The sequence below is a fragment of the Protopterus annectens genome, chromosome 14.part0 (assembly GCF_019279795.1).
Source record: "Protopterus annectens isolate FY-2018-M chromosome 14.part0, PAN1.0, whole genome shotgun sequence".
NCBI classification, from domain to species: domain Eukaryota; kingdom Metazoa; phylum Chordata; order Ceratodontiformes; family Protopteridae; genus Protopterus; species Protopterus annectens.
Genome location: NC_056748.1, coordinates 474,717,887 through 474,742,504, shown reverse-complemented (window position 1 = coordinate 474,742,504; position 24,618 = coordinate 474,717,887). Strand labels below are relative to the sequence as shown.

General features: G+C 38.5%; 1 protein-coding gene and 1 non-coding gene across 2 annotated transcripts in view; both read left to right on the top strand.

Annotated features, from left to right (window-relative positions):
* Window positions 1–24,618, top strand: part of HOGA1 (4-hydroxy-2-oxoglutarate aldolase 1) — a 531,655-nt gene that overhangs the window by 113,267 nt on the left and 393,770 nt on the right. The window contains exons 2-3 of the mRNA XM_044056230.1: window positions 10,716–10,844; window positions 12,519–12,646. Of these exons, the coding sequence (XP_043912165.1) occupies window positions 10,716–10,844; window positions 12,519–12,646 (257 nt within the window). The remainder of the gene's footprint in view (window positions 1–10,715; window positions 10,845–12,518; window positions 12,647–24,618) is intronic.
* LOC122789507 lies at window positions 17,026–17,129 on the top strand. The gene has a single exon (XR_006362827.1). It is a non-coding gene; the product is annotated as a U6 spliceosomal RNA (small nuclear RNA).

The window sequence follows — 24,618 nt, the reverse complement described above, 5'->3', positions numbered from 1 at the left end:
TTCTGCTAAATTTCCTTCCAGTTGCAGAGATCATGGGGATAACAAATTAACTGTATTATACATCTTTATTTCCAAATAATCTCTTGAAAGCAAATGTATCTGTTCATTTCTGCAGGTATAATGTGAGACAGATGTTCTTCGTATTTCACTGTTGCAGTCAATACACTTGGGTTATCCTGCTGGCAGGCTACCCTCAGTCGGCCTGAATTCCAAAGTCTAGGTCCAGCGTTGGTTGCTGTCGCCTCTTCCCTGACGTCAGTGCACCAGGGGTATAAAAGATGCAGCCAACGCCATTTTCTTCAGTCTTTCTTGCCGCGCGGTGCCCGAAGCATAAGCAGTTCGCAAGTGCTGGTCGGCCGACTCCTGAGATTTTCTTGTTCGAATTTCAGATCCGAAATCTTCATTAAAAGCTAAGTACCCCATTGAGGAAACTTTTTTCTTGCTCCAGACCGATGTCAGAAAAGGTTAATAATTGTATTTCTTGTGGGAAGCAAATACCTCATAAGGACTTTCATTCTTACTGTATTCCTTGCCTAGGCCCAGACCACGACATTGCTAGTTGTCGGTTTTGCGCTAGATTTAACCAACGCGCTATTAAGCATCGGTACGATTTTGCATTACACTATTTTGGCAAAAGATTTAATTATACAATGTCTTCGGATAGCCATCCGATTACCGGAATTCACAAGAAACGCAAAGAAAAGGACAGGCATCCGAGTTCCAAAACTGACGATGAGGCTTCTTCTAAGCCAGTCGCCGGTTCTCAGTGAGGCACCTTCGCAGCCCCTGACGCCCTCTACTTCCACGTGGTGTCAACTAGGCCGCTGGAAGCTCAAGGTATTGGACCTTCGGAGACTATTCCTTCAGATGGGTCCGGAGCTGCTCAGCAGGCATCGGCTTCTGAGGGTGTTTTCAGACCTACTCAATTATACAGTAAAATTACTTCAGCTTCAAAGGCAAAGACTAAAGCACCTTTAAAGACAAAGAAACCAGTACAACAGCCTCATGGACAGGCCTCCATGCCCAAAAAACAGATGCTCAAAATGGCTGAAGACTTAATTACTTTGATAAGGGGTTCCCATCCCCCACCTGATAAAAAGCCTAGGCAAGAGACAGAGTATGAATCTTCAGATCAGGTTTCCATTTCATCTGACTCCTCTTCTGATCAGGAATACTCTCTTCCTCCCTATGAGGATTCTGATGCAGAAGAATCTATCCCTTCAGCCTCTCCTCGGGAGGATTACTCTTTTGGGGAAATCTTGCATACCATGAGGGAGCATTTCCACTGGGAGAGCCAAGATTTTTCAGAATCTAAGAAAAGGCTCAGAGAGTTCCTTGTATTACCACAACACAGGCCCCTAGCTATTCCACCTGTGTTAGACATTGTTGATGATGTATTTTCAGAGTCCAGTCTGACCCCTGACTCCTTAGCTCCAGCTCCTGTTAAGCCGGACAGGTGCTACATGGTTCCTGACTCTCATAAATTCCTTTTCAAAAACCCTGCTGCTGACCCAGAAACTATCTCTCAGGGTCCCAGAGGGGTAAAGTCCTCCACTGCAAAAAACCCTACCCCCTCTGACAGGGATTCTAGGGCATTGGACAGATGGGGAAAAAAAGATTTACACTTCTGCTACCTTGGCTATAAGGGCTTTAAATTGTCAGTTTCATATGCTCAAATATCAGCAATATATTATGTCACTGCTTAAACAGAAAATGTTGATAAGTTCTGAATGTGCAGAAAACAAAGAAATGCAAGATTTATTGCATGCAGCAGAACAAGTTGGAAAGCATACTTTGCAATGTGGTTTTTATTCTTTGGAGGCCTCCTGCAGAGCCGCTGTTACGGATTCTGTCATCAGGAGGCATGCTTGGTTAAAGGAACAAAATCTGCCTGATCACGTCATAGCAAAATTATTAGATGCCCCATTACAGCATGATATCTTGTTTGGTGTTAAAGCAGAAGAGGTGTTAAAGAAAATGGAGGACAAAGCTAAATCTATGCAAACGGTTAAGGATTTCTTACAGGTTCAGCCTCCAAGATTTAGCAGACACTGGCCTACAAAGAATTGGTCCTTTCCAGTGTCAGACAGACCACAAAGGGGCAGATACAGACACCCAAGAGGCAGATCCCAGCCCCAAGGTTCGTACAGGCCTAAACAATGGGGTGCTTCTACCTCCAAAAGTGGAGAAGACAAATCACAGCCATACAGGAAGCAGTCCCATTGACTTCACCCTGCCTGCACCAAGCACTTGTCTTCTGGCAGCACCTTTAGGGGGAAAACTAGCACTTTTTCTCAAAATTGGCACATAATAACCCAGGACAAATGGGTCCTAGACATAGTGCCACAAGGCTACAAGTTTCACTTCCATACCCTGCCAAGGGCAAACGGTTGGCCAGACCTGCCAAAACATCAAAGGGCAGAGGTACAAAACCAAGTCTCATCCCTCATGTACATGAGGGCCATTCAACAAGTACCAGAGCAAGAGCAGGGACAAGGATTTTATTCAAGACTGTTCTTGGTACCAAGAAAGGAGAAGACCTAGAGACCAATACTGGACCTATCTATTCTAAACACTTTTCTGGATATTCCAAAATTCAAAATGTTGACTCTACAGCAACTTCTGCCCATGCTAGGAAAGAAGGCTTGGCTTGTGACTTTAGACCTAAAAGAGGCATACCTGCATGTCCCAATCAGACAAACATGCAGAAGATACCTCAGATTCAAAGCTGGCTCAATGCACTACCAATTCTCTGCATTGCCCTTTGGCTTATCTACTGCGCCCAGGGTCTTCACAAAGTGCCTGGCACCAGTAATTGCATTCTGCAGACAAAGAGGAATACAAATATATCCTTAATTGGACGACTGCCTCATTCAAGCAGAGAACAAGGACATTCTACTACAGCATCTGGCATTTGTAAAGAGATTTCTAACAGGCCTAGGGTACACAGTCAATGAAAATAAATAAAAACTAGTACCCTCTCAAGAGATAATATTCCTGGGGTGCAAGCTTAAATACAACCACCCAGATGGCTTATCTCACGTCAGACAAACAAAGGCAACTGACTACCTATTTCAAAATGTTGGCAACAAAGACCCAGTTATCTGCAAGAAAAATTCTGCAGGCTTTTGGCTTCATGGCATCCTGCATTCTACTAATTCCATATGCGAGACTGCATATGAGGAAACTTCAATGGTACCCAAAAAGTGTTTGGACTCAACATTGCCACAGCCTGGAAACAACAATAATTACCCTCATTCCCTGCCTGCAACAGGAGTTTCGATGGTGGGCGAAGGCTTGTCACCAGAACAGGGGACAGCCATTCACTTTACCCCCAGCCAGGCAGACGTTAACAACGGATGCATCAGATTATGCCTGGGGGGCCCACATGGCAGGAAGATGTATTCAAGGAACATGGCCCACAAACCAAATGCATCTACATATCAATCAAAAAGAGATGCTAGCTGTTCAGAATGCCCTGACAGCCTTCAAGGACCTACTTCATCCGGGACAACTACTGATAAAGACCGACAACACCACGGTCATGTGGTATATAAACAAGCAGGGAGGCACTCATTCTTACCCCCTTTGCAGACTAGCCATGACTTTGTGGGACACAGCATTGACTTACCAAGTACATCTGCAGGCACAATTCCTGCTAGGAAAGATAAATACTCTGGCAGATGAACTAAGCAGAAACCTCATGGATCGCCACGAGTGGAAATTGGATCCACAAGTCTTCAGAATGATAACAAGGAAATGGGGATGCCTGGATATAGATCTGTTTGCCTCTCCTCACAACTACCATCTAAAAAGATTCTGCACAAGGACTTATCACAGACAAGCATGGAAAGTGGACGCCCTATTTTTCAGCTGGAAAAGCTTAACAGTATATGCCTTTTCTCCACTGCCTCTCCTCCCCAAGGTACTCCTAAAGGTCAGACAAGAGAAGCCAAAGATGATACTGATTGCCCCAGACTGGCCCCACCAGTACTGGTACCCAATCCTAAGGAACTTGTCTCAATGCCCGGCTTGGACCTTGACTCAAATACCTCATCTACTATCCCAGCAAAATAATGAGATCCTGCACAGCCAACTAAAGACCCTAAATCTGGCAGCATGGCGGATAATGTAGTCATACAAAACGCTCCTCTCACTAAAAGCTGTAATGGATGTCATTTTGGAGGCCAGAAGGCCTAGTACCAGAAAATCTTACACTGGAAAATGGAAGAGATTCTGTTCTTGGAACCAGGCACAAAGAATTGACACAGCTGTACCAAATATTCCTCAGATTTTGCAATACTTAACTGAGATGCTGGACAAAGGCCTATCCTTTTCATCAATTAAAATTCATGCCTCTGCCATTTTGGCTCATTACAATACTGAGCCACCAATCTTTTCTCATCCCTTGTTAAGGCAGTATCTCAGAGGAGCCAAAAATTTAAGGCCTCCAAGGAGATCACCAATACCTGCATGGGACCTCAATTATGTCTTGGAGAAACTCACCCTGCCTCCTTTTGAGCCAGCGGCTACAGCTGATATAAAGTTTTTATCTTGGAAAACAGCTCTGTTCCTAGCAAAAACCTCTGCAAGATGAGTTTCAGAGCTACAGGCACTCATGGCTGTGGAACCTTTTATCATTTTTTATCCAGACAGGGTTTCTCTGAGGACAAACCTAACATTTATGCCTAAGGTAGTGTCCAGTGTGGCCCTTAACCAAACTATTCATCTGCCTACTTTTTATCCAAACCCACAGAATAAGGGGGAGAGAATTCTGCATTCTTTGGACATACACAGGCAGCTACGCTTCTACTTGAACAGAACCAAAGCTTTCAGAAAGACAGAGCAACTACTAGTGGTATATGCTGCAGGATCACAAGGAAAGACTATTTCAAAGTGGATAGGCCACTGCATTCATTTCTGCTATTCACAACATGGCAAGCCAGTGCCAAAGGGCTAGGCCACATTCAACCAGAGCAGCAGCCTTCCTCAGAGGAGTACCAACCAAAGACATTTTAGAGGCTGCTACCTGGAGTTCAGTGCACACCTTTACAAAGCACTATCATTTACCACTCTACTCTAAATCCAGGGCAAGCTTTGCCACTGCAGTTCTGCAGGGCCTCATAGCCACTCCTAGTGCTATTTAGCACCAGCCCCCCAACCATAGCTTTGGGATTCAACCCGTATAATGACTGCAGCAGTGAAACAACATGAAGAACATAGTACAGTTGTGTACACTTACCATAAATGTAGATGTTCGAGTGTATTCACTGTTGCAGTCCAGGTTACCCACCCACCACCCCCCATATCTTTGCTGCAACTTATCTGAACTTCTCTAATCTATACAACCTATGTGGTGTATTTGCTTGTAGATGAAGATATAATATGTTTTGGTGCATGCGTGTTTTATTGGCATACTTTTAGCCTACCCTTTTGGGGGCACCTGACATCTGGGGCAAGAAAAACGGAAGAAAATGGCATCTGCTGCATCTTTTATACCCCTGGCGCACTGACGTCAGGGAAGAGGCGACAGCAACTGACGCCGGACCTAGACTTTAGAATTCAGGCCTTTGAGGGCAGTGACTGCAACAGTGAATACACTCGAACATCTACATTTATGGTAAGTGTACACAACTGTACTTTACTGTGCGTTTGGCTAATATTTACTCAGACTGATGTTTGAAAGCAAGTAAACCCCATGGCATGCAGCATCACATAGATATCACCGTTTACAGACAGGTACCCCATATTCATCTCTTCTGATTCAGTTTCTTCATCTGATATTTTTAAAGAATTAGATTTGGTGCTTGGTAAAATGTTTTCCCTTCTCAGCTCTTTCTAGTATATTTTTTCCGTTCTTTTTTTAATATCTTTTCCAACTAATTCCTGACCCCATTTCAGAAATATCTTTTTTTCTTCAAAATTCTGAATTTTATATTGTATTTGATCTGAAAGTCCATTCAAAGTGACCCCTTTTTCTATTTTTGATACATTTTAAAACAATAAAGTGCCCCCACACCCACTGCTCAAATCCCAAGACTGGGCATTGCATATTTAAATGCCCATGTTACTCACCTGTAACATGAGTCTGGCTGCCAAATTCATTTAACATCAGTGTTTTGAAATTAATGTGTACTGTATATGTTATGTTTTTTATTACTGACATTAAGCAACGCAAGTAAGTCTTCCTCCCTGGTCAGTAATTTGGTATCTCTTCTTGTTTTGTTCTGTTCATCTGGTACTGTATATTATTTATTCAACATTGTTGGTGTATCTGTTTTTCAGACAGCATAATTTTTGAGCACTTCTTCTCTCTTTCTCTCTGTTTTGACTTTAATGTTTTACAATTTTAAAAGCTATAGTACACTTTTCCAAGTAAAATAAGTAAACACTGTAATGCATTTTGCCATGAAAAACAAGTGTTGTTGTAGAGTGAGGCATTTTAACAGCCTTTAAAGCTGTTGTAGATTTACTTCACTTCTGGCTGCTGCCTTTGTGGCAATGTTATGTGTGCAACAAAAGCTGTAATACACTTTATGCTCTCTTATATTTTTTTTTCTGGAATTGGTACTACATCAGATAATATAAAGCTCCATGCACTGCAAATAATTTGGGGCAGTATGCCAGTGCTGCGGTTTGTCATAGTTAAGAAGTGGCAGCTAAAGCTAGTAGTAGTACAAAGAGTTAAAAGGCAGCAACTAAAACTAGAAGTACTGCAAAGAGTTTTGATTGGGTTTCTTTTATCATAACTAAGTAGTTATGTGCTCCTGACTTAAAATGTTAAGATTCATCTCTGAAGCTGTATTCTGCCCTTGAGCTGAATTTCAAATTTTGTGACATCTGTTTCATCATTATCCGGTGCATTGCTGGCTTGTATGAGTACCCACATACAGCAGCCTACAGTCACTCTCTTGAGATTTGTACAGGCTACACAAGTCTCTCTAAAGAGTAACATTTCTGTATGGCTTCTGAGTGCATTTAATGCTGTTGGTTGATCCCCCATTGTCATGACCATATAAAAGGCACTGTTCTAATTTCTAACACTTAGTCTTTTTTGTCCTGCATTATCACTCTAACTTCTTTTCTGCTTTCCTTAACCTACTCATTCACCATGTGCATGGTATTACACTGTTCACCTTCTACCCCTCAACTTACTCTGTCACCATGACTGTCCATTCAGTCATGTTTGACCAGAAATGGTCCAGACTGTTTGCTTGAGTATCAGAAACTGCATCTAACTCCAGACATATTTTTTATTTAACATTTGTTAACTGGGAAAGTACGACTTGGAACATAGCCGATTTTTAGCAGAGGCCCAGGTAGAAACGCTCCAGATGCATGTCTTTGTAACATGGGAGAAAACCAGAGCACTCAGAGGAAACCAACACGAACACAGGGATGACATACAGACTTTGCATAGAAGGCACCCCAGCTGAGAATCGAACCAGAGAACCTCTTGCTTTGAGGCGACAACACTACTGTTGCACCACTGTATTGCATCAATTAATTTGTGTTTGGTTCTTTTAATCTCTTCCACAGTAGAATAAAAGTTTTAGTTATATTAATAAAGAAAAGTCATTACGTTTCCACTGGAAATTCATCGTTTATACCACATTCCTAGCAGTGTGTGTAGGGGGATTTCCCTGCCATCATGATCAAGTTTTCTCCATTTAGTAAACTACTACTGCAGACCTTTAACAAAAACGGATTATAGATCTCCATGAGACTGTTGCTTCAAATTGGAATAAATCATTACACATGTTTGCATAAGTATGGTACAGGTACTATGACAGGTGCCTTAAATGTTCTCTCTACTGTGTAACATGAGGCTGTGGTAGAGCCTAAAGAGGCAGTAAAAAAGGGATTACTATCCACTTTGGTAAATTAAACTTGGAAAGTTCTGAGTTTGTAACAGAACTTCCAAGCACTGCTGCATTAAGATTTGGAACATTTTTGTTTTAGATGTTAATTTACGTTGTAAATGAAGAATGTTAGCATAACCAGTTTTGTGTAAACCTGAAGTACTTTCTTTTTAGGGTCTTCTCCACCCCAAAGGGGGGAGGGTCCCTGCCCCCATTCATCTCACTTCTGATTTTAATACCCCTGAGTCACTTAGATGTAGACAACCTTGGAGACGCTGTTCTGATCAGTAAGTGACAGTTTCACAGCCAGTGCAATGCATCCTTAACATTACAAGTATTTTTCGTTGTGTCAACAAAGTGGAACAGTAGTGTAGTGCTGCATTCCAAGCTAAGTAACATTTAATACAAGGTTTCTCAAACTTTAGTTTAGTATTTCATCAGTACCTGAAGTGATTTTGAGAACTATTGCAAAGATGATGGAAGCTGTTAATTATTGATGATTTACTAATTTGGAGTGTGAGTGACCAGAGAAGAACATAACGAAAGATTTATTCAGTTTTCTTAATGGATTGAGGTAATGTAATCTGAAGCTGAGCAGGGTGACATAATGATGTACTTAACATTGCTACCTCATGGGACTTGATTCTCCATTTTTTGTTTTTCAGCTGGGGTGCCTACTGTGTGGCGTCTACACATCCTTTCTGGACCCCACATGTTTTTTTTTTCCTGTGCTCCAGTTTCTTCTCTCATATAAAATATATGCCGTAGGTGAATTGGCAGTTCTCCAGATTTCCTAAAGGTGTGCATGTCATGTGCTGAATGAGTATGTGTGCTGTGTAATGTGTTGGCACCTGAGTGAGGATTAGTTTTACTTCCTTGTGCCCACTGAGTGCTGGGATAGGTTTTGGGTTTCTTCTGAAACACTGAACTGGATTAATCAAATTATTGAAGAATGAATGAACAAAGAGTTGATGTAAAATCACAGTTACTGAAATGAGATGCATGGATAAAGTTTTAGCTTTAGAAAGCTTGAAACCAGGTGTTGAAAAAATCTGATTTGTTGTACAGTTGCCTCCGTCATTGGATAAAACAAACACCTGTAAAAAATTTCTGGACATGCTACAACATCTTGAAATTTGTTCTGAATGTATCTGAAATGAGTGAAACATAGATTTGCTGAACCATTTAATCAGAGCACCTTCATCGACATATGTTTCCTATTATTTTACTTTACTTAATTGCTTTCACTTTTGATGTGACTAAACCAAGTATTTTACAAGTTAAGGTGAGTTAAAATATAGCTCTTGTTTGTTTACAAGTTACTGATAAGTGCAGTCGCTATAGTGATTTTGTATAAGATAAACTATTTACCTATGCTAAAGTGTGTGTGTTGGTTGTCAGTAAAGATATGGCTAAATAGCAAGGTGATTTGCAATGCTATATAGCTGTGAGAAGTTTCACTAGTATGTTCACAGAAAGGAAGTTTAAGCATAGTTTGGTAATGATCCATTACACAGCTGTTTCGAGACATTGCTGCAGAAGGTATTAACGGGTTTGTAGGGAATGCTGTTAAATTTATAAAACTGTGACTTGAGGGTGAATTATATCCCTGGAAATTATATGCATGTGGCAGATGTTCAGAGGCATTTTTGGCACTACAAAGTGTGAACATGTGCAACTTTAGGAGAACGCAACAAAAATCAAAACTTGCTGCAACAATGTTAAAGCATTTCTATCCATCCTCTCCCCTTCTCCAAAATGAGTTCACGGAAAACTAAATGTTAACGGATAGTGGAGGCAACCATGTGGGTAGGTGGGGTAAGGTTAGCACTAAAATCTGTAAGCTAATATATTTGGTGTATCCTTGGGATAGGAATGAGTGATCCCACAAGTCCTAAGCTATCCCTGCAGCCACAGCATTTAAAATCAGATTAGTATATATGTAAGAGAAATGCCCTTTAAGTAGGTGCACTGCTCAGTCTCCATCACCCTTAGTCTCTTTGATGTTCAGCTATGCAAGCTGTCACAATAGGAATGCCTTAATTTTTCCTCGTGTTTTTATGCTGCTGCACATACACTAAATCTTGTGCATTTGCAAGCCACTACCATACACAGATGAATGTACCCACTCCAAAAGTGCAGCTTGCAAGATTTGTAAACCGGTGATCAAAGTAGTCCAGAATGTTTTGTGTGTTAAATTAGTTTCTCTCAGTTAAGGATTAGCATTATAGTTTCTTAAACTTCAGCATTACTGGTTACATATAAACATTCCAATTAGAGTTTGACATCTATTATTGTATTTAAACCCTTATTTTTAGATGTTCTGTTTCTGTGTGAATTTCAAGAAGTGGTCCTTGCATGCTTATTTCCAAACTAGCTGGGCTCATCTATGCAACCCTACTTAATGAACTGTGCAGCCATAATTGTGCAGATCTAACAGTGTGATTTTGCATTTGAACCACTTTTCAGGTTGGAGTTTGGACTACATGAGCAAATATTTAGTTGCAAAAATAAAAAATGCTGCTATACTAAAGTGCATTATCAGCTGATTAGTTAAAAACGTATGTGCCAAGTGTTTCTCTAAGCAGGATAGAAAGTCGCAAAGTTCTGAGAATAGGCATTGACTAAATTCCATTTTTTAGTTTGGATTCCTATACATAACAGGGCTTCAAACTTAGAGAAAAAATTATTTACATCTGTATCAGAAATTAAGTTACATTGTAGACCCATAAATTATTAGCTCTTGGTCCTATAACTGTCTGGTAGTTAATTTTTTTGACTTGTGTTTACACTATTTTCTCTATACTTTCTTTGTCTCTGCTGTCCTCTGTAAATTTATTATTTTACTTCCAGGTTTTGTGGTTCAGGGTTCAAATGGAGAGTATACCTATCTGACAAGCACCGAGAGAATTGAAGTAGTCCGCAGGGTTCGAAAGGCGGTGTCAAAGGACAAGCTGGTTGTGGCTGGATCAGGATGTGAATGTAAGACTACTTATTTTAAATGATATGCATGTAACTAGTATAAAAAATGTATTTGGAATATTGTTATGAGGAAGTTGTAGTTTTAGTTGTAAATGCATGGATGCAGCCAGCTGAAAATTTGGGAAGTAAGTGACCCCTGCAGCCTGACTTCTAGGAAAGGTCAGCACCAGACTTGGATGGCAGGTGGAAGTCTTTGCTAACTGTTGGCATCTTTCTACACATTTCCTCAGTAGCCCTGTACTGTACATGTTTTTAGCCATTATTGCACTCCATGACTTTGTCAAGTCAGACTCCACCATAACATATACGTATACAGAGAGAATCTTCCCCTAGGAGGCCTACAGTGCATTTACTTAACTTTGAGAGACATAGCCCTTGGGCTGTGTAGTAGGACCTGAGACTGCATATCAAAGCTTTGTAATGGCTGTGCAGCACATACATTAAGATGGAAATATATGTACGCATGTAATTATTTATTAATTATTTTTGTCAGAAAATAGCAAATCAGGAAGCTTGGTATTAGAGAAGATAATTTCTGGCTTTGTGTACATCATAGCCTAAAATAAAGACAAGGATGTGTGCCCCATGAAAGCACACATTCTGAGGCTGAGTCACACTGTTACTAAGGGACTTCTCAAGAGAGAAGTAAGAACTGGCAGGTCTGAGGCATGGCATACATGTGCAAGTGTTGTACCCAATTTACAAAAATCTGAAATCCAGCTAGGGACTGGGAGTTACTTAGTTTGGTTGTCTGTATTAACTGACGGACAGCTGAACCTATAGATAAGTTAGTTATTGTTTTTTTATTGATGCCATTTTTTGTTCTACAAAAGTTCTACATGTAGTTTTATTGGCCAAAAAGTGAAGCATGGAGTGGCAGTCTAATTAAAAATGTATGTACATCTCTCGTATTGTGCTACATGTTTCTCTGTCTCTCTTGGACATGTTTGTCCCTGCTGATCATCAGCCCCCTCATAGTTGTTTGTCACATTGTTCACCCCTCATTGGGGTAATGGTATACCATCAGGGGCAGTCATTAAAGTAGCTATCATAGGTGGTTAGCTTTTTTCTGTTAAGTTTTACCCACCTTGTACCCACCAAGTGACACATTGTGGGTGGAACATATGCAGTGTGCATTAGTGCTGAACCACCCCTCACCTCTGCCAGGGGGTAATATCAGCAGGACATCTCTACCCACTTGCAGTGGCCACCATCTGGTTGTTTTACTGGTTTCCCCCAGGAAATAAGACTGGGCACATATGCCCCTGGGCATGTACACTCCCTCCTCATCAGGAAAGATGCACTATCCTCCCTGTCTGTACCATCATGTACCTGAGTAGCTAATCAAACTCTGGTCCCAGAGGCCATAGAAATGGCTTTATCACTCTATTCCAGTGGTGCAGGTATCACGTTGCATTTTTTTCCCTTAGGGTGCTTTATGTGGCTGTCTTCTAAATATTTTATTACATATCCTGGAGTCTCATATACTAAGATCATAAAGAAAACACATGAATTACTGTAGTCCATTAGACCCAAACTTTATATTAATCTCATAAAGCCAGGCCTGTTAGTGTAGCCTTCTGTTGCTGTCTAGATACTTTTACTAGATTTTTGTGTTTCCTGGTCATTTTGAGTAAGTTCTGATATTTTTTCATTGCTCTGTTCCTTTCACAGCTACACATGCTACCATTAAGATGACAACTAACATGGCAGAGGCTGGGGCAGATGCTGTGATGGTGGTCACACCATGCTACTATCGTGGGCAGATGAACAGCGCATCTCTGATTCATCATTATACTAAGGTAATGTTTAGTCAATAAGCAACTGGTATAACTTCAGCAACTGGGGCTCGTTATTTATGAAGTTTAACTTTTCTGCTCTTAAGTGTCTTCTGTATTCTCTTTGCATAGCTGTGTCTACTAATGTGTACTTGCTTTCTGTAGTCTGATTTATTTCAGTCTTTTCTCACTTTCTTGATGCTCTTGTCAGCTGATGTCATCATCAGACTTCCCCATTTTTCTGTCCTGGCTGCAGTTAATCTGACCTCAGTCTTTCATAAAGGGGGGGGGGGTAGGCTTCCAGTGCAGCCCACTGGCTGATGGGAGTCAAATTGCCAGGTAAAGTTTTGGGTAGTATGCATACTGTGGCACTAGTTGATTCAGTCATGTTGACTAATGTCGCCAAAAATGGGCATGGGTAGTTGCTGGTGATAAGTGGGTTGAGGACCCGGCCTACTCTGACCCATGCCAGGGACCTGTGCTAATGGTGGGAGGGGTGTATGTGCCCCTATTGGCCAGTGTGTGGCCGCCATAAAGCCCAGCAGCCCTGGGTCAATAAGCTACTGGCTGGCCAGTGTCTAGTTGCCCAGCCTGGTTTACCTTGGATAGCTGTGTTGAGTGGAAGATGGATGTAAAACCAACCAACCTGCCAAACATGAACTGAGAATTGCTACGCTTAATGTAGGTTGACTGACAGGATGCAGCTTGGAAGTGGATGACATGATGATACGGAGGAGGCTGGTAATCCTGTGTATCCAGGAGACAAGATGGAAGGGCAGTGCAGCAAAGACACTTGGCTTGGGATCCAGAGTCTATTACTCAGGTGGAGGGCAGGCTAGAAATGGTGTAGGAATTGTGGTGAGAGAGAGGCTTCAGAAGGCAGTAAGGGATACCATCTGAATTAATTACAGACTCATGGCAGTCAGACTCCAGTGTAGTGCCCTATGCCCAATAGCAGGGTTGTGATAGTGAGGAAAAGAGTGCATTCAGGCAGTAGTTGCAGGACTTACTAGATAAAGCAGGACAACATGAATTGGTGTTGATAATGGGTGACTTGAATGCACATAATGGGACAGACAGAACAGAATATGAGGACTGCCTGGGTCCACATGGGTGGGGAAACAGGAAAATAAAGGAGAAGCTATTCTAGATTTCTGTCTAGCAAATGGCTTGATAGTAGCCAACACATGGGTCAGAAAGAGAGTCACAAGATCATATAACAAGAGTAGTCAACATGCAACTCAAATAGACTTCCTCCTAGTAATGAAAAGGCACTGCGGCAGAATCCATGATTGCAAAGTCATCCCCAGTGAAACAGCTGGCCTACAGCATAAACCACTAGTTGCCACAGTCAGCTGCAAGCAGTGGTCAGAGAAGGCTCTAAGGTCAACAGAGACCAGGCTGAAGACCTGGAAGTTGACTGCAGAGAAAGTACAACAGTTCAAGGAATTACTCAGGGCTCTAGCACCCCAAGAAGAGGAGGAAATAGGTGGAGTTGAAGAAGAATGGCAACGCCTAAAAACAGCATGTGTTAGGACTACAGAAAAGATATGTGGCCGAGCCAGGTATGGGAGTAAGGTACATAAGGAAAGCTGATGGTGGAATGCAGAAGTCCAGGAAGTCATCAAAAGAAAAAAAAAGAGTACAGGAAGAAGTGGGAGACTGAAAAGACTGACCAGGCTAGGAAGGACAACTGGTTGGCTAACAAAGAAGCTAAGAAAGAAGTTGCAATAGTAAAGAATAGGGCATCGGAGGCACTATATCAACTTCTGGAAAGTGACTCAGTAAGGGGCACAAAAAAACTATATCAGGTTGCAAGGCAAAGACAGAAAGATAAAGAAGACAGTCAGACACCCTTCATAAGGGATGCCAGTAACAACCTGCTCACCAGCCCACAGGACATCAAAGGCAGATGGACGGAGTATTTTCAGCAACTTCTGAATGAAGAAAACCCCACAGAAGCTGTACTGCCCCAGAAAAAGCCTACGATGAGAGAAGAAGAGGAGCTCACCCTAGAAGAAGTAAGAACAGTACTAAGGAAGATGAAGTCAGGGAAAGCAGCAGGCTCAGATGAGGTCACAGCAGATACGATAAAGATGCTGGGTGAGATAGGGGAGAAATGGCTCCTGAGGGTACTAATAGCAATGTGGAGAGAAAGGCGTATCCCAGATGACTGGAGAATAAGCATACTTGTGCCAGTGTACAAGAACAAAGGAGACATCCACAACTGTGGGCACTACAGAGGCATCAAACTCCTATCACATTGCATGAAAGTTTTGGAGAGGGTGATTAATAAACGGATAGTTGAATGTAAGATGGGAGATGAGCAGTTTGAATTCAGATCAGGATGCAGCACAACTGACCCAATGTTTGCATTGAGACAGATACTTGAGAAGAAGCTAGAGATGAGAGAGTCCAACTGGACATTCCTAGACTTGGAGAAAGCATACGACAAGATCCCACGAAAGCTGATCTGGGCAGTACTGGGGTGGTTTGAAGTCCCAGAGACATTGGTAGAATTAGTGCAGGCTATGTACAAGGACCCAATGACTCAAGTACGGATGGTGTTTGGCCTCACAGAGGGGTTCCCAGTGGGTGTGGGTGTACATCAGGGTTCAGGTCTGAGTCCACTGCTGTTCATACTGGTGATGGACTACATTAGCAAATAGGTTGGGGGTGACGGATCAACAAAGCTGCTGTATGCAGATGATGCGGCAGTACAGGCAGATTCTGAGCTAGAACTTCAGCAAAGGATAGGAGAATGGAATGCAAATCTGAAGGCACATGGGATGAAACTAAGCACAGATAAGATGGTGGTAATGGCAGCAAATTGGGGAAATCAGAAGAAGCAGAGAATAGAGATAGAAGGGAAGATAGTGGAACAGGTGAACAGCTTTAAATATGTAGGAGAAGTAGTTGAGGAGAAAGGTGGTCTGAATGAAGAGGTCAAAGCTAGAATCAGAGGGGCTGCAACCAACTTGCATAGAGTATCAGGTGTAGTCTATGACAGAAGAATGCCAAAGAAGCTGAAAAGTAAGATGTATAAGACAGTGCTGTGACCAGAGCTGTATGGTACAGAAACCTGGGCAGTAAAGGCAGAACAGTTGAAGAAGCTAGAGGTGATGGAAATGAAGTGCCTGAGAAAGGTCATAGGATGCACACTGTGGGACAGACAAAGAAATGAGGACATAAGAGCAGAAGCCAAAGTAGCTCCAATTGCAGAAAAGATCAGAGAGAACAGATTACAGTGGTTTGAGCACATGTGTAGAAAAGCAGAAGACAATCAGGTGAGCAAGATTTGGGACAGACAGGAGGAAGGTAAGATTAAGTGAGGACATCCAGAGGTGGATGGATTGTATGAAAGATCTGCGAAAGTCAGGCATGAGTGTTGAAGAAGGCAGGAGTGTGGCACTGAATCGAGAGAGTTGGTGACAGATAACATGATACTCCGACCCCATGTAGAAAAATGGGAAAAAGGGGGGTTGATGATGATGATGCATACTGTGGAGAACTGATTACTATGAAGATGTTATATTGTAGGGATCCATCTGCAGGAATGTAGTAGGAATTATGTTTCTGGTGTTGGGGTCGCTCAGCATGCAACTTTGTCATACTACCAGTTCGACAACCCAGTCCTGCTTCTGTAGTTCTTTACAGTTTCAGAAATTGCCAAACTTGAAGGATATTACTCCATGCTGTAGTTTAGTTGTGGTGTTTAAGTTTTCTTTAGGTTAGAATATTACGTTTCTTTTGTGTTGTACTTGTTAGTGCTTTTCATCTAGCCTAATAGTTTCCTGATATTGGTATATTTTTTGTCCTTTTTGTATAAGGCTGTATTGATCTGAGGAGGTCTATGTTAAATCATCGAACGCTTAAAAAAGTGAGTGATGATTTACCAAATCCATGTAAGCGAAAGCTTACAATCTTGAATGCTTAGAACAGTGATTTTTTTCCAAGGGAAAAAAAATCGCTGTTCCACAAAAAAAAAAAAATTACATAAAGTAGGGGGCTTCGCCCCCCACACCCCCCTACTTAAATATACCAACTCCAAGATCTCACTACATTAACAAAAATGGCAAAGTAACAGAAGCGGCCAAGCGAGTTCCTTCCCTGGGAAAGAATTTGCTTATATGCCGTTTCGCTATTTTGCCTTTTCGTGCTTTCAAGTTCAATCAAGACACATTCAAAAGAATGCATCTTTGATCATTTAATAGGAACCTGCTCTGAGGGCCCTGCTTTAATATTTTTCCCATCTTGTCTTCCCTTGCCACCTAATGTGCCTGTAGTAAACCAATTCTCTTTGTAGAAAGGCACACAAACTGCTTAATTTCTTTAGAAGCAAGAAGTGGCATTAGTTTCTTCCCATTTATGTTGGGCATAACAGTACAGTTAACCTAATATAAGTAACACTGGCTGCACATGTACTAAAATTAGAATTATACAGAGAAGATTAGCACGGCCATTGAGCAAGGATGACATGCAAATTTGTGAAGTGTTTGAAGTGTTCCATATTTTTTTTCCAGCTTTAGAATGAGATGTTAAACTGAGGCCCCATCTGCTTGAAATTGTGGTAGCACAGGTGGATATAAAAGATCTCAGAACGCCTATTGAAAAGAGCAGTGGTTCTTTATATAAAACACCATATCAAATTTGCATTTACAATTATTTATGCATTGTACATCATTTACAGTTATATACATTTTTAAATATTTTCACTTTATCTATTTACATTTTAATACATTGTACTCTTTTTTTATAATTTCCACTTCCTTATCTTCCCCCACCCTTTTTTCCACAGCCAAAATCATATCTTCAATATTTCCAGCAATACCTATTTTCCATTGAATTTCATCTCCTTTAATCTTTCATTTCATATAGTCCATATAATGTAAAACCTCTTTTTATCAATTTTATTAGAATCCTTCCGTCCTTTATTACCATAATATACATGTAGGGTGGCGCAGTGGTTAGTGTTGTTGCCTCTCGCAGCAAGAGTTTCTTTGGTATGATTCTCGGCTAGGGTGCCTTCTGTGCGGAGTCTGCCTGTCCTCCCTGCATTCATGTGGGTCTCCTCCTGGTATTCTGGTTTCCTACCACGTTCCATAGACATGCATCTGGAGCATTTCTCCTTGGGCCTCCGCTGAAAATTAGCTCAGTTCCAGTTGGACTTTCCTGGTAAACAAATGTTAAATAAATATAATAGCATATTCATGTTTACATCTTTTATATTTTGATACCTTCAATCTTATTTTCACATATTTTTTCCACAAATCCTTCATCCTTTTACAAGTCAAGAAAACATGTTTTGTAGTTTAAGTTTCACCACAATAATTACATACTCTTTCTTGTATTTTTTTGTATGGCATATTAGCCTTCACTAGTAATTTCCCTATTGTTTATCACCATAAAAAATCTTTATATTCATTAAACTTTTAAACCACCCATAGCTTGCTTTTATAGCTTTTTTTCATTTTCTAGTTGTTTCACCGGATAGCTACAATAATATTTATTTATTATATTTAAATACAATTCTTTCCTGTTATTCTCTACATTGTTTATATTTGTTTTTCATAACGAAATTTTGGCTTGTTGTTCTTTCATTTCCTCATTCTTATACCCTTTCCATCTTTTCCATACATTCTTTCCCATATTTCCTTATAATTTTCTTTCATTAATACACGTATCAAAGATCTATCACTTTCTTTTAACCACTTAAATACTATATAAATTCAGTGATGCTGCACAATCAACTGGATTAATTAAACTTAACCCTCCTCCTTCCTCTTTAACAGACAACGTACCTCTTTTTACTGGGTGTAACCTTAATTCCCATTTAAATGAGACCATAATTGACATTAATTCTTTTTTCATACTTTGTAACATAATCACACTTGCTAAATATGCAATTTTACCCAGTAAGATGGAGTTGATTAAATATACTTTTTATATGCCATCTTTTGTCCTTCAGTATATATTCCTTAATATTTTAATATATTCCTTACTTTTTTGACATTCTTCCATTGCTGCATTCCATAGAAGTCAATTCCATATTTTATCCCTAATATCTCTATTGCTTCTTTATTAAACTGCATGCCTCCTGTTTTATCTATTGTTCCAATACCTTTAATTTTATCTGTATTTATGAACATGCCAATATAATTTAAACACTGTTTGAAGTTATTTAATCCTTTCTTCCATCCATTATTTATTCTTGGTTATTAGCAATATATCATCTACATAAGCAAACATCACTGGTAGTTCCATTTCTTCTCTTGACCTATATCCTGCTACCTTTAAGACTCTATTTATCTTACTAACAACTGCATTCATAGTCAACACAAATAAAATACTACTTGCTGGACATCACTGCCTTATACCACTTTTTATATGTGTTTCTTTACTTGGACATCTATTCATCACTGTTTTCACTGTATTATTCTCATACACTGAAACAATTTTATTGATTTATCACTTATAGTATTTCAATATATCCCTAAAATTTCATGTGTTTTATCAAGTGCTTTACTCAGATCACCTGACATAATTTTAACTTCAGCCTTTCTGTTTATTTTATCATCTATAATTCCTCTCACTATCATCCACAATATTTGACTTCCTTTCCCCTTTTAAAACTTGTGTCTTCAAGTAGTTTATTTACTTTATCTTTTTTGTATTATTTTCATAAATATCTTACAATCTGTGTTATTTAATACTATAGACCTCCAGTTTTATATCTTCTATTTTTCCTCCTTTCTTCCATATAAGCTTCATCGCTCCTACACATTTCTTTTTCTGCTACTCCGTTTTCTAATCATTCATTTAATACTTCCACAAAATACATCTTTTGCCACTCTTTCATATCTTTATATGTGTAATACTCCATTCCATCCAATCCTGTGACTGATTCCACATTTACTTCTTTTAATATATCATTCAAGTGGAGGTAATAAAAGCATCTATAAATAATCTTAATTTGTTTAAACAACATTTTTTATTTTTCTTTTGATTCATTTCATATATATTCCTCCTTATTTAAAAAAAATCTCTATTTATTACTACTACTTTTAATACTTCATAACTTATTTTTTGTTTTCATTTTATTTTTCTTTTTCATATTTTGCCTTTATTAAAAACATTTTTTATATGTTTGTTTAAAACTTATCCACCAACACATCCAGTCCTTATTGAAAACTCTGATGTCTACTTGATCTTTCCATAACTGATTAATCCCTTCTCTGTCTTCCTCATTCATGCTTTTTTCGATCTTTAATACCTTTGCCTATCCTTAAATGTGTCTCTTTTTCTTGAATATCTATCCGAATTGCTAAATGATCTGAAAATCATGTTACTTGGATTCCTTCTTGTATAACTTTCAAACTTTCCGAAATTATAAAATAGTATCTGTCCATAAATTATTTCTATGCCCACTCTTTATTATTCCATGTATATAACTTTCCACAGTTTATCTCTGTCGTCATCTTAATATCACCTCCCTCTTTTCTTCTTTTTCTCAAGTCACATTGAAGTCCCCCACTATTATTATCTCCATATTTACACCAACATAATCTAAAGTATTTTAAGCATTACCTCTCCTTCATTTCTTGTAACATACGCATAAACTGCAGTAATTCTATATGCTTTCTTCCTCCAATTTGCATCTGTCACTGTTATTCTATCCAACATTACTAAGGTATAATCTATAATTCCTATTGATTTTTGACATAATATACCTAGTCCTGAGTAGATTTCTGTTCCCATATTCTAAATACTCACCTTCCTATAGTTTTTCTGTTTGTAACCTCTCTTCTTAAAATTCTAGAATTGTCCAGTATAATATCATTGTCAAGTGTTGAACACCATTCCACTGCATCTATCCTTCTTTTGATATTTTTGTACTATTTATGTTAATGGCTAATATTTTCAATGTCCTTCTTTTATTTTATTATTCAGATTTTTTTATCCTTTACCTTTTTTAATTTTCTCTTATACCCTTAAACGTCCTTCTTTCTTTTACCCTTTTCCATGCAGATTTCCCTTTTTCAGTTAATCAGTGTTCAGTTTGTGTCTTCATCGCTTGATTCTGCAGTTTCTCCCTTCCTATCTTTTTCTCTCTCTCCTTGTGCATTTTTTCATCTCTATTTTCCTCTCATTGTTTGCTCTTTCTGCTCCTTCCCTTGATTTATTTCTGTATTTTGTTTATTTGTTCTTGCTCATATTGTCACCCTTTTCCTTTTTCTCTTCTGTATTTTCCTTACAATCCATCCATAAATACCCCATTTGTTTATATTTTCTGCATTTCATTTCACATTTTTTAGCTTTGTCCGGCTTTTCCACAAATAAAGCATCTTCTTTTATCACAATTAATAATTAAATGATCGTTTTTACCACAAAAGAAATGCATCACCGGTTGCCCCCAATATTTCACAATACCCCTATTTCCATCTGTATTATGCTTGGAATATGTATATTTTTTTTCTTTTTTCACTTTCAATATAACCTCACATTCCCAAATCCCCAGTCCATAAACCTCTATTATTGTACATTATGGTAATGTCCATAACATCTTTATATTGCAGTTTTTAAAAGTCTTTTAATGCTTCTTTTACAATTTCAGTTCAAAACTGTACATAAATTATCTTTTGTCTTTGTTAAATGCAATTTTTCTTTGTTTATACTGTTCTAGAAATGTTTCCATGTATTGTCCGGACTGTAAAAAAAGGTCACAAAATGTATCTTTATTAATGTGCATAAATATGATCTTGCAGCCTGAGGTGAAGTTATCGTATCTGAAATGTCATACCTCTGGAGTTCTTTTTCTTCCTTACTGCTTATTCTTACTAAAGATTTCTTTCTTGTTGAATCCATCTTCTTCTCTTCTCTCTTTTCCCCTCCTTTTACTGTCTGTGCATACGATCTTTTCTTCTTTCTTCTAATTTCTTCCACCTTCACCCCTTGTATTCTATTCAAAATGCCCCCCACCTCCCCATGATATGGCCTTTTCACTGTCTGGTTTGCTTTGCTTTATTAAGTCAGTTAAGTAAACATCCCAAAGCCCTCCTGATTGGAGGGTTGTAATAATATATGCATAGTCTCACTCCTCTTCCTGCAGAAATAACTGCTGCTGAAATATATCTTCCGAATCCAGAAAAGGTTTAACTTCGTTTTCTCTAGATATGTTTCATCTGAAACACCTTAAGAACACTCAGCCATCTTCTCCCCACCACTATTCTTAATATGCTTCTCCTCATGAAACTCAAGTCATGAATCTGCAAGGGAAGGCTCAACTGCCTTCTCATTATCCACAAAAGAAAACAATACATCCATAGAAGGCTTGACTGCCTTCTCAAAACCAAAACCTCCACATGCTGAATCCTGTGACTCCATTGTATTTACTTTCAGCTTCTCCAAGCCATTACTGCACCTGGAATGGAAGCCGGAAGTACGAGGAAGACAATCATACCTCCAGCAACAAACAAGTAGGGTTTTTTATTTGTCTACCTATGTATACTATTAATATTTTTACATATTTACAATATTTGTATATTTTAGCATACTTCAATACATTGCTATTCATATTTTAAGTATCCACCCAACTCTAACCCACAACCAAAACCATATTTTTCCAGTATTTTTGTCATCATCCATTTGCCATTGTATCTGATTTCATCAAGTCTTTCATTCCAAATAAGCCATGTTACATAAAATATGGTTCTGTCCATTTTTTTTTGCTTCATTCTGGGATCTAGTCCCATGAAACCCATACTCTGTCATGTCCATGTTTAACATTTCAAAATTTAAGTAAGTTTTAATCAAATCATGTTTGCATACTTTCCACAATTTTTGAATTCTCTCACATTTTAAAAAATGTTTTGTGGTTTTGCATTCTTTACATTTATTACATATTCTATCCAATTTTTTCTTGTATGGCATATTTGCTCCCACTGGTAATTTGCTTATGGACAACCTCCACAAAAAAATCATTGCAATTTTTTTTATAATTTCTGTATCTCGTTGTCATTGCTTTCTTCTTATCTATTTCTAACTTTTTCCATCGATCCACCAAATAAAAGGATCTCATAATGTTAACATAGTATTCTTTTCTATCACATTCTTTTTTAATTTCCACAATACAGTTTTGATGTAAAATTCTGTAATTTCTTCATTAATAACACTTTTACTTCTCTTTTTCATTTCCATTTCTTCCCATATTTCTTTATATTTACAATACGTTATTGTTTTGATCAAATCTTTTTTTTTTCATTATTCTGTTTAGTAATTTATACATACTTAAGGAGGCTGCATATACAGTCAAATGTATCAGTCCCAATCCCCCTTGTTCATCTCCCATATAGAAAATTCCCCTCTTAACCAGGTTCAGTCTTGATCTCCAAATGAAAAAAATACCTGCATTATTTCTTTTTCATATTTCATTGGCATCATATATACTTTTAAATAGTGTCATGGAGTCGTCAATATTTTATGTGATTCATTAAAGACAAGTTTTATACTTTTACTCGTGCCAGTGCGTGATTATCATATATACGTTTGCCATAAGCTGTTTTACCTATTATTATGGTATTTATTAAATGTGATTTCTTTTTGTATGAAAACCTATATATCTTCCAGAATGTAATCATGGCTTTGATTCCTTTAATAATTTTGTCCTATTATTCATGCCTCTATTCTGTCCTAAATACTGTTCCTAAAATATCTATACTCTTTTCATTAAATTCCACTCCTCCTATATTACCTTCATACCCAAATCCTTTACTTTTCTATTTATGCTTAAACCAATTTCATGTACTTAATTTCAAACAATTTTTCCATCCATGCTTTATCTTTTGCTATTACTACAATATCATCAGTATAAGTATACATAATTGACACGTGTATTTCCTCTATCGTTCTATATCCTCCCTTACTTGACATTATATTCATTTTCATTACTACTCTGTTCCTGATTATAGCAAAGATCATACTACTTGCAGGACATCCTTGTTTTATACCACACTCTATTTCCAAATTTTCCCCAATCCAACCATTTACTTCAGTCTGACATAATTCTTTTCATGTATTAATTTAATTACTTGTAATATTTTTTCACTTATGTTATATACTTGTAACATTTCCCATAATGCTTTTTTACTGAATATTGTCATATGCCTTACTAACATCCCCTATCATGATTTTTGTTTCCACTTTTTTATTTATAATAACATCAATTACTTCCCTTATTTTCCATAATAGGTCTTGATTGCCCTTTCCTTTTCTCCCAAACAAATTCAGATCAAGTAATGTTTCTAGTTTACATTGTAATCTTTTAGTGACTATTCTCAAGAAAATTTTATAGTCTGTATTGTTCAGTGTATTTGGTCTCCAATTTTTTATTTCATCTTTATCTCCTTTCTTTAATATAAATTATCACACCTATGCAAATGTCTTTATACCTAATTCCTTTTTCTAACCACTCATTCATTACTTCTATAAACATAATTTTTTGCCAGCCATACATTTCTTTATAGATCCACTTCTTACTTTTGAAAGATCGCAGTCTCGAGATTCATAATATCGAACCCAGAATCTCGAGGTTGTGAAATCTCAAAATTAAGAAATAAACAAAACGACAACTGCTAAAACCATGTTTTTGCAGGAGGGCAAGCCCCCCTGCACCCCTAACACCCCGTGCAACTTAAATATAATAACTCTGAGATCGCGCTACAGTGAAGAGAATGGTAATGTTCCTGTTCCGCACTGTATAGTGATGTACATTACCAGTCTCTTCACTATACAGCAATCTCAGAATTAGTATATTTAAGTTGCAGGGGTGTGGTAGGTGCAGGAGGGCTTGCTGCCCTGCAGAAACATAGTTTTAGTAGTTGTCATGTTTTTTTTTTGTTGTTTTTTTTTTATTTCTTAATTTCGAGATTTCACAGCTTCTGGATTCTGGGTTCGATATTATGAATCTCGAGATTGTGATCGTTCAAAATTAAGAAGTG